This window comes from Saccopteryx leptura, chromosome 10, assembly GCF_036850995.1.
Source record: "Saccopteryx leptura isolate mSacLep1 chromosome 10, mSacLep1_pri_phased_curated, whole genome shotgun sequence".
NCBI classification, from domain to species: domain Eukaryota; kingdom Metazoa; phylum Chordata; class Mammalia; order Chiroptera; family Emballonuridae; genus Saccopteryx; species Saccopteryx leptura.
The window spans coordinates 35,091,772-35,106,676 of NC_089512.1; the positions used below are offsets into that span (position 1 = coordinate 35,091,772).

At 37.7% G+C, this 14,905-nt stretch overlaps 1 protein-coding gene across 5 annotated transcripts in view; it reads left to right on the plus strand.

The window, feature by feature from the left end:
• NEK11 (NIMA related kinase 11) overlaps positions 1 to 14,905 on the plus strand; it is a 290,594-nt gene that overhangs the window by 103,462 nt on the left and 172,227 nt on the right. For all 5 annotated transcript variants that reach the window (XM_066351279.1, XM_066351278.1, XM_066351280.1 and 2 more), the window contains exons 5-6: positions 1,595 to 1,659; positions 2,626 to 2,752. In XM_066351279.1, the coding sequence (XP_066207376.1) occupies positions 1,595 to 1,659; positions 2,626 to 2,752 (192 nt within the window). The remainder of the gene's footprint in view (positions 1 to 1,594; positions 1,660 to 2,625; positions 2,753 to 14,905) is intronic.

Genomic DNA, 14,905 nt, shown 5'->3' on the forward strand with positions numbered 1-14,905 from the left:
TATACATAATAGATTATATTGATATATGTAACATTTATAATATGTAATAAATTATATATAATAGACTATAAAGCTATTACAGAAGGCCCTCGGATTATGACAGTCTCAACATACGACTTTTCGAGTTTATGATGCTCACTTCCATAAAAACTTTCTTTTTATTCAGTGAGAGGAAAGAAGGCAGAGAAACAGACTCCCGCATATGTCCCAACCAGTATCCACCGGGCAAGCCTAGTAGAGGGCAATGCTCTGCCCATCTGCAGCATTGGTCCATTACTCAGCAAGAGAGCTCTTCTTAGCTTCTGAAGCAGAGGCCATAGAGCCATCCTCAGTGCCCGGGGACAACTTGCTCCAATTGAGCCATGGCTGCAGGAGGGGAAGAGAGTGAGAAGTGAGAGGGGGAGGGGTGCAGAAGCAGATGGTCACTTCTCCTGTGTGCCCTGACCAGGAATCGAACCTGGGACATCCACATGCCAGGTTGATGCTCTACCTCTGAGCCAAACAGCCAGGGCCATAAAGACTTTTAAAAATTGAGATATGAGTGTTTCAGCTTATGCTATTAACTTTGTACTTTTTTTTAACACTCATTTTTGTTGTTTTTTCTATTACTACACTACAGTGTACAATACAGTATGTTTATGTTCTTTTCCTTTTTCTATGGCTTAGTTGTGTATTTATGTTCTAGATTATGATTTTACAACTGTGTTAGGATAGGTAAGTGACTTAGGCTAAGCTGTGTTTCGACTTACACCAAAATTCAGGTTAGGTCACTATAGTAGGAACAGAACTGTGTCGTAACCTAAGGACCCCCCCTGTACAATTAGGTCCCTAGGAACCTAACCCCCATGATAGGTGAAAATTTGCAAAGTAGCAACTAGGCACAGAACTGTGTCGTAACCCAAGGACCCCCCTGTACAATTAGGTCCCTAGGAACCTAACCCCCATGATAGGTGAAAATTTGCAAAGTAGCAACCTTATATTTATTTCATTATTTATATATATTTTAAGGCTTTATTTCATTTTAATAGGTTTTAATCAATATTTTTATATTGTTTTTAATTTTTAGGCTAGAAAATGCTTATTTTACCACAAAAATAATTAAAATAATAAATATGTTAAAATACCTATTTATATACCACAAAATCTCGCAACATAACAAAAAATCCATGATACGAAATTAGATATATACAAATTAAAAATCTGCTATATAATGAGACCACGAAAAGTGAACTGCAGTATGGCGAGGGACGACTGTATATGATAATTGGTCTAAAACTGAGTGTATAGTTACTGGATATATGTAGGGCATGCTACAAAAACACAGAACATCTGGCCTATTGAAATAGTTGAAACCACTTAATTTTTTTCCCGATTTTACATTCTCCTGACTTTAAAACTGTTTTCTTTAAAATATATTTTTTTCAGGAAACAAGAAAATGTGGCTTTGTAGATTTTAAACATTTAAAGATATATCTTTAGGAATGTATATTTATATGTGAATTGCTTCACATAAACCCATGTATATTATGTATATTAGGATTTTAAAGTCTTACATTTTGCATGAAATTTTATATCCTTTTTTGCCTTTTTCTAGGAGGATACTTCATCGAGACTTGAAATCAAAGAATATATTTTTGAAAAATAATCTACTTAAAATTGGTAAGATTTTAAAAAGTATGTATTTGGGAAATATGGGAGAGTACCCTATTTGAATACTATCAGCATATCAAATTGAAATATAAAATACCTAGGAGTATCAGAGTAATTATTGATTTATTTAAAGTTCTCAAATTTTTGTTCTTGTTCGATTGGGGCCAATAAAACCCAATTCTTTTGTTTCCAATTGTCTGATATAAATTGAGGTATAAGACATTTGGTACATACTTTGTAGATTCAACTAGTATTTTTTGAGTTCCTACTTCATATGAGACAATTTGCAAGTGGTTAGACTTTAAATTTTACTAGTTTGATTGTTACTATAGGTTTCCCTGCTTATTTTATCACAGGCAATTAGCAGTTATCACAGAGAATTAAAATGTTGGTATAATGGCTTTGTTAACTTTTAGTTCTCCTTCAGAATTGTACCTCCACTCATAACTGTTACTGGAGTATTTCATATTCATGCAAAATACTCTTAGGGAGGAAAGTATGAAAGCATATGACAAGTTAAGCAAGTACGTATAGAGCAGCTGATGGATTCAATTTTTTATAGTCGTGTTTCTGAAAAATCTCATCTTTTCCTTATTGTCAACAAAGAACAAACTCTTCCCCTGTGGATGAAATTGCAAATCATTATACTCAGACCTTTCAAAATCATTCTGTTCGTTGTTATTCATACTTGAATTAGGTTCTTATTTCAAGTTTCTGGTTTTTCACAATTCCAAAAATTAAAAATTTTTATTTACATAATTTACTTTACTGGCTTAATGTCTTTCTCATATAAGGCTATGTTTTTAAAGCTATTCACTGGCATTTAATTTAAAATATATCATGTTTATTTTCTTCCCTTTAAAGTGGTATGAATTATTGTATATTATAATTACCAAATTAGATATTCAGTTGTTAATTTCCAGGGCTCTTTTTCATGGTTTTCAAATATTTATAAAAACTGATTGTTATTTCAAGGGGATTTTGGAGTTTCTCGGCTCCTAATGGGCTCCTGTGATCTAGCGACCACTTTAACTGGAACACCCCATTATATGAGTCCGGAGGCTCTGAAACACCAAGGCTACGACACAAAGTCAGACATCTGGTGAGTGGGCAGTGGGCTTGTCCAAATGACTGTTCATCTGCTGCCCTGAGCGAATGATGCATTTTGGTTTTCAAGTCATTCACTTACTACATCCATTCACTTTTTATCCCTTTGAATTCTGAGTCATTTTGTGAACAGAGTAAAAGAAAGTCTTTTGAATTAGGAACTTTATTATATTCCATTAAATTGATTTCAAAATCTTTTTATTCCTACAATAATTGGTTTGTTTCAATTATTTTCTTCTTGAACCACAAGGGAAGGTTCTTCATGTATAATAAGCAACAAATTTTGATAGGTTTCTATTAATTAAAGCATCTATAATCTTAAACACTGTGCTTGATTTTATTTTAAGATTAACTTCCACCTCTGGTGAGAATGTGCAGCTTTACTATTTTTTTTCCTTCTTGTTGCTTTAAAGAATTCTTACTAATGATGTTAACTTTAAGGATAAACTTAAATTTAAAAATTCTGTGTTTTCAGTGATAGATGCATCTGAGATTTCTCAGTTTCTCTGAGCTCTTGTACCAAAGGGATCTCCCCTTCCTTATCGTGGAACCAGTTCAAATTCCAATGTGGAAACCATGTGGAAATTGTATTCTATTGTTAGCAATAGGTCCCATTTGCAGAAAATTTCTTTTCCATCGAAGAGGAGAAACCTGACGTAATTTTTGACTTGTGAAGGGCTGAAAGAGCAAACTGTCTGAAAGCTTGTTAAGTAAATACTTATTATATGCAACTCAACTTAATTAGTTCTGAGCTTTCAGAGATGAGCCATGTAAAAATTGTGCCTACTTCATTCTTCTCAGGAGGATAAAGTAGAAAGTTGCCTTTCCTCTGGTTGGAGAAAGAACACACGAGAGAATTCTGTCAAAGCCAGTCTGGCCTGCGCGGGTTCGCTGGCTTGAGTGTGGGATCATAGGCATGACCCTATGGTTGCTGGCTTGAGTCCACACATTGCTGGCTTGAAGTCCAAGGTCACTGGCTTGAGCCCAAGGTCATTGGCTTGAGCAGAGGGTCACTCGCTCTGCTGTAGCCCCCTAGTCAAGGCACATATGAGAAAGTAATCAATGAACAACTGAGGAGACTAAGGAGCCACAACAAAGAATTGATGCTTCTCATGTCTCTCCCTTCCTGTCTGTCCTCTCTCTCTCTCTCTCTCTCTCTCTTTCTCTCTCTCTCCATCTCTGTCACACACACACAGAAAAAAAGCAGGTCTGGCGCCATGGCAGATCCCCATCCATCCTGTCTTTTCAGTTCACTGTTACAATTATTCATTCCTGGATTATTCCATGGATTTTTTCATTGATAGGTTATTTCTGCCTTGGTGATCTTTTCTAATTCACATACCATCCTTCCTCATTACAACCTCCCAGCCCTTCCAAAACAACAACAACAAAAATAGAGAAAACACAAAGGTATGTTCAGAGAAATTAGTTTCTTTAAATTTTGCTTTATTGAGCAGCTACTATTTTCAATGACTATGTAAAGGTCCTGGGGCATGAAATCAGAAGTGATGGGATTCCTGACCCTCAGGGGAAGTCTCTGGACTTTGGATTGAATTAGACTTATATACTATATCTCTTTTCACACTTAATATTTTTTATTATTATGGATATTTAAAAATAGATCCAAATATATAATTTCTTCATGATTTAAGATTACAAGATATCTTTGGAAGATGATGTTACATCATGTCATTTGAATTAAGAGTAAAAAATTTATGAAGCCCGTCCTTTCAGCTTTTAGAATTACATGCAGCAGGAAAGCTGGCTCATCTTTGACATGTATCTCCATTTGCGTGCCAAGCAGATGTGGGTCTCCTAGGAAACAGGGGCACTAAAACACATGGAGGGAAGAATATAGCATAGAGTCTTTTTGTCCCAGTTGTGTGTCTTCTTTTAAAAAAAATTCCTGTTAGTCTTGCATCAAGAATTATAGGAATAGCAGACAGTATTGCTCTAATGTTTTAAAATTATAAAAGCTTATAAAAAATGGCCTGACCTGTGGTGGCACAGTGGATAAAGCGTCGACCTGGAAATGCTGAGGTCACCGGTTCGAAACCCTGGGCTTGCCTGGTCAAGGCACATATGGGAGTGATGCTTCCAGCTCCTCCCCCCTTCTCTCTCTCTGTCTCTCCTCTCTCTTTCTGTGTCTCTCCCTTTCCTCTATAAAAAAATGAATTAAAAAAAAAAGCTTATAAAAATGACATCTGACAAAGGCAAAACTTTAAAATGCCCAAAAGCCCCAATAAAAATGCAGGAGAAATTTAATATATCTTTTGCAAGCTTCAGGTTAGCTCTCCTTATGGAGATTATTAGCTATTCAGCAAGTACAAGCTAAGGATTTATCATCATCTTGACTCTAATAACCACCGTATTATGAATTTAGAAGATATCTTGATTTTATATTAATTAAAACAAGCTTATCTGGTAATGAAATTTCTACTGCCAAATCTACAGTGGAGAGAATAACAGAGAACTATTAATTATAGAAGAAGATACATAAATGTGATAAGTAATATTTGGGAGACACTCTTAGAAAAATTAGACTGGATGAAGTTGAGAATTTTCCTTTGCATCTCAGTATGTGGTGGTGTCTGTTTACTGTGGAATATTTTCTTTGGATTGGAAACACTTGTGAATAATTGACAGGTGTTTGACTCTAGCAATAATAGCTGTGCATACTACATTTATAATGCTTAAAGAAGAATTGGTATAATACTAATTATATTTCCATCTGTTAATGTTTGCCCCTATGTAAACTTATCTTCCTTCTACAATCTTTTAAACCTTTCGGGATTCAGTTATTTATAGCAATCAAGTACAGGAAGTCTCTCTCTTAAAAGTGGGTTAGATTCCAAAAATTTAGAAACCATTATTTAGAAAGTGAGGATAATTAGGTTCTCTGAAGACAACACTTTGAATGTGGCTGATATGTATAAACAATTACTGAACACTTTTTTTTCCCCCACAAGAAAAATACAGTATGTGAGTTGGGTTCCTAGGCCAGATCTTTATATTTATTTAAATTATGAATAGTTATAATGTATTATTTTGATAGAGAAACAAGTAAAGGATGATTCTACTGGAAGAGTGGTACTGTAATTAAGTAGAATATTTCATTATTGGTTTCCTCTATCTTGTTCCGAGAGATCAATCGGATGGCTCTTTGATCTTGTGGCCTATGTTCGTTGAGTGATTTAAGTGGAGGGAATGGTCGTGAGAACAGTAGGGGCATCAGAGTGTACTGTGAAGCTCTCGGGGTTTTGTTCTGAGATCTGGTATGGGGTTTGGCTGGAGAGGGGACACTGGAGGAGTATGGTTCACACCCAACATTGGAGTCAGACTTTGGTGATCTCAGGCAGACATGTCAGATATGGCTTAGCTACAGGTAGAAGAAAACAGATGAACAGCACCTGCCTGGCCTACCAGGACTAAGAACATATCCACACAGGAGAGTATTCCCAGAGTGCGCAGGGGAAGGGGGTGGGGGAGAGATAAGCCTATTTTCTTTCTTTTTTCCCAGCACATTTCCCACTGAACCATCCATGCTAGAAGGCTGGGAATAACAGACCTTCCTTCTCTCTTGCCTCATATCCATAGTAACTGTACGCTAGTGATCCTATCTATGGCCTAGAAATTTTTTAATCAGTCTTCTCAATTTCCACTTCCATCTCTTTAGTCTATGCCCTTATCATATCTCTCCTGGAATTCTTCAATATCTTTCCACTTCCTCTTGTTACATCCCAGGAGACGGACCACAGCAGACCCAAATTGAATTTTATAAGTTTTATTGCAAACCTGCGCAGGGACTGCAGGCAACCCACGCAAGGGAGCACTGCAGTCCCGCAAACCTGCGCAAGGACTGCAGGCAACCCACACAGGGGAACACTGCAGCCCCACAAACCTGCACAGGGACTGCAGGTAACCCACACAGGGGAACACTGCTGTCTCGCAAACCTGAGCAAGAACTGCAGGTAACCCATACAGGGGAATACTGCAGCCCCCCAAAACCTGCGCAGGGACTGCAGGCAACCCACGCAAGGGAGCACTGCAGTCCCGCAAACCTGCACAAGGACTGCAGGTAACCCACACAGGGGAACACTGCAGCCCCAACCTTCTAAAATGGCTCCTTTTTATAGGGTGGCTATCTAGGTTGAGCAAGCATTATACAGAAGCTGATGTGGCTGTTAGCTATTGGCTAGGGAGGTCGTGTGCAGCAACGGGGGGTGGGTATTGCTCAGTGGAGAATTTCAAACATAAACTTCTGATAAGGGTCTCTGACTCATAAAATGCAGGATGTTGCTGAACTCTTTGTTCTCAGCGTCACAGGGGCCCTATCAGCACTCCCTGTTCCTTCAATAGTTACACTCTTGGCAGCCCCAGCATATCAGCACTCCCTGAATCTAACACTCTGGCTCCCTGCATTCAGTCCAACAATACAACCAGAAAAAAATGTCCAACATAAGGAACTAATTATTTGAGTTCTTAGCTGTAAATCCTCCAATGATATGCCATTACCTAGCCAGTGAACCCCAAACACCTTTGCATGGAAAGTCATCCTCAGGCCTTCCCAGCTTCTGTTCCTGCCAGCACCTTCCCACATCTACCAAGAACTCCAGAGAGGCCGATTCTCTGGTGAAGGATTTAGGAAAGGGAGAGATTACAGGACAACTTGGCCGCAGTTCGAGAGCTATTGTGGGGCCTGCAGGTAGCGGCTGCCGACTCCCCCTCTCCTGCCTCTTGCTGCAGGAAATTCTGCAGCGAGAGAGCCCATTTCTCCACCTGCCTGGGCGGGGCGGTGCCTGTGTGGGCTCACATTGTTGGAGAGGGAGTGCCCTCCCGGGGAGCGAGCGCCGGTGGCATTAATTCCTCAGAAGCTGAAGTCGGAAAACATCTGATTGATTAATACCCAAATCTACTACATCTGTCATGAGATGCAGTATATGGGGGTATTAATATCTTTTTTAAATGACTTCCATAAAATAATTACTACAAACTGCAGATATCATATTAAAAAGGTCATAATACAACTGCAGCAACAGGACCAGAAATAGCTACTCTCTATAGAGTGCTTCCTCTGTGATCAACAGTCAATATGCTAAGTGCTTTATATACCTATCTAAGCGTATTTGCTACTACAAAAGAATAATCATACTATAGAGAATTTTATAATCTGCATTTTTCACTTAGAAAAATGAAACATTGCATCAGCAAAATACAGTGTGTCTGTAAAGTCATGATGCACTTTTGACCAGTCACAGGAAAGCAACAAAAGACGATAGAAATGTGAAATCTGCAACAAATAAAAGGAAAACCCTCCCAGTTTCTGTAGGATGATGTGGCAGCATGTGCACATGCGCAGATGATGAGGTAACACCGTGTATACAGCGGAGCAGCCCACGGCCATGCCAATAGAAATGTGGACGGCACAGAGGAAAGTTCAGTGTGTTCTGTGGCTCGCTAAATTAGAATCCGTGACCAAAGTGCAATGTGAATATCAGCGCATTTATAACGAAGCGCCACCACATGGGAATAACATTACTTGGTGGGATAAGCAGTTGAAGGAAACTGGCAGTTTGGTGGAGAAACCCCGTTCTGGTAGGCCATCAGTCAGTGATGAGTCTGTAGAGGCTATACGGGATAGCTACCTAAGGAGCCCTAAAAAATCTGTGCGTGAGCCCACATCGAACTGCACTGAATAGGTATGAAATTGGGAGAGTTTTCCTTTTATTTGGTGCAGATTTCACATTTCTATCATCTTTTGTTGCTTTCCTGTGACTGGTCAAAAGTGCACCATGACTTCATGGACACACTGTATATCTACACATTAGTTAAATGTTTGCATGATATTCTATACCCAGGCACACTAATTTATTCAACCAAGATCTTAATATTTTTGTTTTGAAGACCTTTTGTCTTCGTCTTTGAGCATGTTTTCCACATTTATCCGGGTGTGGATTTGCACTCACCCTACTCAGAGTTGGTGGAGTTTCTTGAACATGCAGATCCTTCCGCTTCTTCCCACACAGGTGCTGGTACTGTGCAGGTCGCATGGTGATTGTGGCTTGTATTGTATCACTTGCTTGTATCTTGAGGTCTGAGAATACACATTGTCACCTAAATTCATTGAAAACGTTGGCCATGGTTTTTGGTTTGCTAGCTAGCTATTCTCTCTGTTTTACATGGGGATTCAAGAAAGATCCAGAAACTAGACTTCCAATATAACTGCTATTTCCCCCAAATACTCAGAGTCGGCATTTTAACAAAAATCTCTGCTTGATTTGTATGCATATTAAAACTTGGGAAAAATTGATAGAGGTTCTGGGACATGATAAGCCCTTAATAAACAGTTGCTATATAATATTCCTCCTCAAATATTAGTTTAAGCAGCCCAATGTCTTTCATTACATTTAGATGGAGTTGATATTGATACCCAATTTCACCTAAATAAAGACTTTTATTTAGGGCAACACACACTAAAGAGAGAGAGAGAGAAAGGCATCAACTCGTTGTTCTACTTAGTCGTTCCATTCATTTGTGCACTCATTGCTTGCTTCTCATATGTGCCCTGACCAGGGATTGAACCTGTGTCTCAGCTTGTCCACTGAGCTACCCGGCCAGGGCCAATAATACACTACTCTTATATTAAATTTCTATTCATTTATTTATTCAACTGTTTAAATTATGTGCATTCTTTTCTAAATGATGTCAGGATGATTCTCAATGACATCAAATAAAAATATGTATTATTTAAAAGCTCGGTATAGCTTTCCCAATCAACCAGAGTCATGCGTTTCTGCGTGGCAGGCTTTTCTTTGTAGAGTCTGAGAAGATTTCATGGAGTAAATTTAGGTTACCTCGAGACAAGACAAACTTTGAGTTACATTTGCTATTCACTGTCAGCCTGAGCCTCAGGAATCCGTTAAGCAGTTCTGGTCGACGGGAACAGATGGCACGCTTGTGGAGTTCAGGTGCAATATGCTTCGCATGCTCCTGACACCAGCTTTCGTTTCATAGCTGCATTCACTCCCTCAGGGATTTATTTGTTTACTTCGCATTGACTGTATTTTGGAAAAAGAAAAGAATGCAAATCATAGACTTCCAAGTAAAACGTGCCTCTCACTTATATGTTCAGCTCATCTCTCCAGCCCCTTGACTTGCTTTCACATTACCAAATTTAAAACCTGGGAGTCAAATAAGACAAACATCTTCCAAAAGGATGGAAGTGATGAGTCTGAGATGATGCCAGGCCGATGTGCTATCCACTGAGCCAACCAGCCAGGGCAAGAAAACTTTTTATATAGTATAAAAAGTACTGCCTTCATATTGTCTTGTGAGTGTGTGTGTATGTGTGTGTGTGTGTGTGTGTGTGTGTGTGTGTCTATGGCCATACCACCCCAAACGTGCCCTATGTCTATGGCCATACCACCCCAAACGTGCCCTATGTCTATGGCCATACCACCTCAAACGTGCCCTATGTCTATGGCCATACCACCTCAAACGTGCCCTATGTCTATGGCCATACCACCCCAAACGTGCCCAGTCTCATCTGATGATATTTTTCATTTTAGCCATTCTGTTGAGCTTGTAGTGTTACTGCACTGTTGTTCTAATTTGCAGTTCTATGTTGACTAATAATGTTAAACATGTTCGCATAATTTGGAACCACTTAGTGTCTCTTCAAGTCTTATGCCCGTATTTCTATTGGATTCTCTTCTTTTTGTTTTTGATTTGTGGTAGTTTCAATTAATTTTTTTTTGTTTTGACAGAGACAGAGAAGAGAGTCAGAGAGAGGGACAGATAGGGACAGACAGGCAAGAAGGAAGAGAGATGAGAAGCATCAATTCTTTGTTGTGGCACCTTATTTGTTCATTGATTGCTTTCTCATATGTTCCTTGACTGGGGAGCTACAGCAGACCAAGTGACCCCTTGCTCAAGCCAGCGACCTTGGGCTCAAGCCAGTCACTGAGCCCCAGGTGGTGGTGCAGTGGATAGAGCATCAGCCTGGGATGCTGAGGACCCACATTCAAAACCCTGAGATCGCCAGCTTGAGCATTGGCTTATCCGGCTTGAGCGTGGGCTCACCAGCTTGAGTGCGGGGTCACCGGCTTGAGTGTGGTATCATAGATATGACATCATGGTCGCTGGCTTGAGCCCAAAGGTCACTGGCTTGAAGCCCAAGGTCGCTGGCTTGAGCAAGGGGTCACTGGCTCGAGCAAGGGGTCACTGGCTCATCTGGAGCCCCCTGGTCAGAGCACAAACAATAAAGCAATCAATGAACAACTGAGATACCGCAACTATGAGTTGATGCTTCTCATCTCTCTTCCTTCCTGTCTGTCTCTGTCCCTTTCCTTTTCTCTCTCTCTCTCACTAAAAAAGAAAACAAAAATCTGCTAATATTTTGATTGATCTTGCATTATGTCTGTAGATCATTCTGGAATAAATTGACTTCTTCATAATATTGAATCTTTCAACCTCAGAATGTAGATCTCTTCTATCCCCTCCATTTTTTAGATCTTCTTTGATTTCTCTGAGCCATGTATCCTGGTTTATGGTATAGGAGTCTTGCACATCTTTCATTGGATTTATTACTAGATATTTGATATTATGTAATACTAATGGAAATAACATTTCTAATTTTATTTTTAAAATGTATTTCTTGCAGGCTTATAGAAATTACCTTCCATGTACACAATCATATTGAATGCTTAATTTCAGTTTAATATCTTCTTTTTTATTCATATATATATATATATATTTTTTTTTTTAACTTTTTCTGACCTCACTGTTTTGGGTAGCACCTTTGTTGCAACAATATTCCATAGAATATTGTGATGATAGTGAGCATCTTTATCTGGTTCTTAATTTTAAAATAAAAGTATTAACTATCAACATTTCACCTATAAGCATAAGTTTTACTATATGTTTTTATAGCTTTAAAATCCAATTAAGGAAGTTTCCTTCCATTCCTAGTGTGCTAATAGTTTTCTTCTTTTATAAAACACAAATGGATTTTGAATGTTATCAAATGCTTTTTTCTGCTTCAATCAAGATGATAGAATTTTTCTTTTCTCTGAGGTCCTTTCCATTGATTGATTTTCAAAAACGAAGTCAACCCTGTTGTCCTGAAATAAAATCCACTCAGTTATGATATTGTCTTTTGTGTATATCATCATATTCTATGTGTAATATGTGTGTATGTGTGTTTTGAATCTCTTTTCATAAAAAATTTGCCTATAATTTTTTTCCTGCAATATTCTTATTATTTTAGTATGAAAATTAAGCTGACTTTATAAAATGAAGAGCATGGTTAAGACTGGTATTCTGTATTTCTTAAATATTTGAAAGAATTTTCCAGTAAAACCATCTGGTCCTAGAGGGTTTGTGTGTGTGTATGTTAGGGGTGGGGGCTTTAAAAATTCTTTTAGCCCTGGCCGGTTGGCTCAGCGGTAGAGCGTCGGCCTGGCGTGCGGCAGACCCAGGTTCGATTCCCGGCCGGGGCACATAGGAGAAGCGCCCATTTGCTTCTCCACCCCCCTCCTTCCTCTCTGTCTCTCTCTTCCCCTCCCGCAGCCAAGGCTCCATTGGAGCAGGGATGGCCCAGGCTCTGGGGATGGCTCCTTGGCCTCTGCCCCAGGTGCTAGAGTGGCTCTGGTTGCAGCAGAGCGACGCCCCAGAGGGGCAGAGCATCGCCCCCTGGTGGGCATGCTGGGTGGATCCCTGTGGGGCGCATGCGGGAGTCTGTCTGACTGTCTCTCCCCGTTTCCAGCTTCAGAAAAAAAAAATTCTTTTAAATTATTATTTTAAATAATTACTTATCCCCATTTACTAAATTAAAGATTCTTCAGTGTTTCTATTTCTTCTTGTATCAGTTTAGTAAGCTATATTTTTAAAGACTGTTCATTTTATCACATTTGTTAAATTTATTGGGAAAAAAGATGTTTATAATGTCATCTTTATACTTTCTATTACTTGTGGAGTCTATAGTGTTGTACACTTTTCCGTTCCTGTTATGGTAATCTGTGCGTTTTTTTGTTGTTGTTTTCTTAATCAGTCTTGTTAAAAATCTATTAAATGTATTAGTCTTTACTGATTTTATTATTATTGTCTCTTTGTTTCTATTACATTAAATTTTGCCTTTTAAATTTATTCTCTTAAACTACTTTTTGGTTTGCTTTGCTGTTATTTTTTTATCTTCTCAAGCTTAGTTCATAGATATTTAAAGCCTTTTTTTCTAATATATGCATTTAACACTTTCAATGTTGCTATAATCACTTATTTTATTTTGTTTTTATTTATTAACTCGAGAGAGAAACAGAAAAGGAGAGAGAGAGAGAGAGAGAGAGAGTAAGGAGAGAGAGTGAGAAGCATCAACTTGTATTTGCTTCACTTTAGTTGTTTGTTGATTGCTTTTCTTATGTGCCTTGACCACGGGGCTCAAGCTGAGCCAGTGACCCCTTATTCATGCCAGTGGCCTTGGCCTCAAGCCAGTGACCTTTGGGCTCATGTCAGTGACCTTGAGATTATATTGATGATCCTGCACTCAAGCTGGTGACCTAAGGGTTCCTTAATGTTCTAGGTTGATACTCTATCCACTGTGCCACCACTGGTCAGGCTATAATAATTTGTTTTAGTTTCATTTAATGTGTTAATATTTTGTACTGTTATTAAAATTTAGTTAATGTTTTATAATTTCTATTGGAATTTTTTATTTTACTTTAGGATTATTTAGTGTGTATTTGTTGTTTTGTTCAAGCAGTGGAGATTTTGTAAGTTTCCTTTCTCTTTCTGTTATTAATGTCTAGCTTAATTTCACTGTGGTCAGGGAATGTGCTCTGAAATGTTCAACCTTAAAGTCTGCTGAGGCTTGTTTTATGATCCTGATTATGGTCAGTTTTGGGAAATGCTCCATGTGCCCTTGAAAAGAATCTGAATTCTGTCATTATTAGGATTCATTTATGTTAATTTGTCAGTTATGTCAATTTTTGTCACTGTGTTTGGATTTTCTCTATCCTTATTGATTTTTTTGGTCTGCTTGTTCTGTCAGCTATTGAAAGAGGCATGACAAAGTCTTTCACTATGATTGTGTATTTGTCTATATTTTCTCTTAATTTTTTTGAGTTTTGCTTCACACACACAGTTATTAGGTATTAGAATGGTTATGTTATTAACCCACTTTCTTAATTTTAGTAGTGATTCTTGCCTTAAGTCTACTTTATCTGATACTAGTATAACTATACTGTAATATTTTTATAAGTATTTGCACGATGTATCTCTTTTTATGAACAGCTCTTTGTTCTTATACTTAATTCTTTGAGTAGTACAAACATTCATGCACGTCCTCATGCCTCCTGACCATCCAGAGTACGATCGTACAAAAATTATTATTTTAAAAATGTGTAAGGCAACATTAAAAAAAGGCAAATATATGTTCTTCTTGTTTCCATAAATTGGTTATCAAACAAACATGATATTTAGTTAATAAAACTAACTGTAACTAATTTCATTTTTTTGAAAAAAAAAACACGTCACTCCTGGGGGTCAATGAGTGTGAAAAAACCTCACTACTCAAAGGGTAAAGGTTTGTTCTATGAATATATCTAACATTTTACCTGATCTGATAATCTTTTTAATTGAAATATTGTCCATTTATGTTTAATATAATTACTCTGTATTTATGTCATCTTATTATTTGCTTTCTCTTTATGCACCACTTGTTTTATATTTTCTTCTTTCTTGCTTCCTTTTGGTTTAAAATTGTATTTGGTTTCTTTCCCCCCTCTAGTAACTTGTTAGTTATACACTTGTCAGTTATATATTATTTTATTGTTATTTCAGTGATAATCCCTAGCAATTATAACACACATTCATGACTTTTACAGTCTAGTAAAAGGTATTAATTTTACCACTTTCCCATTAATACGTAGTAGGATCTTAAAATACTTTAACTCCATTTATGTTAATTGACTCTCATGCCTTTTGTACTATTTTTCTATGAATTTTTTTCTACATAATTTTTAAACCCCGTAATATATTGTTAATATTGTTTTGTAAAGTTAATGTTGAACTTAACATATTCACAGAATTACTCTTCCTTGTACTCCTCATTCCTTCTTGTGTTCTTGTGTCTGAAAACAGGATATTTTTTTTA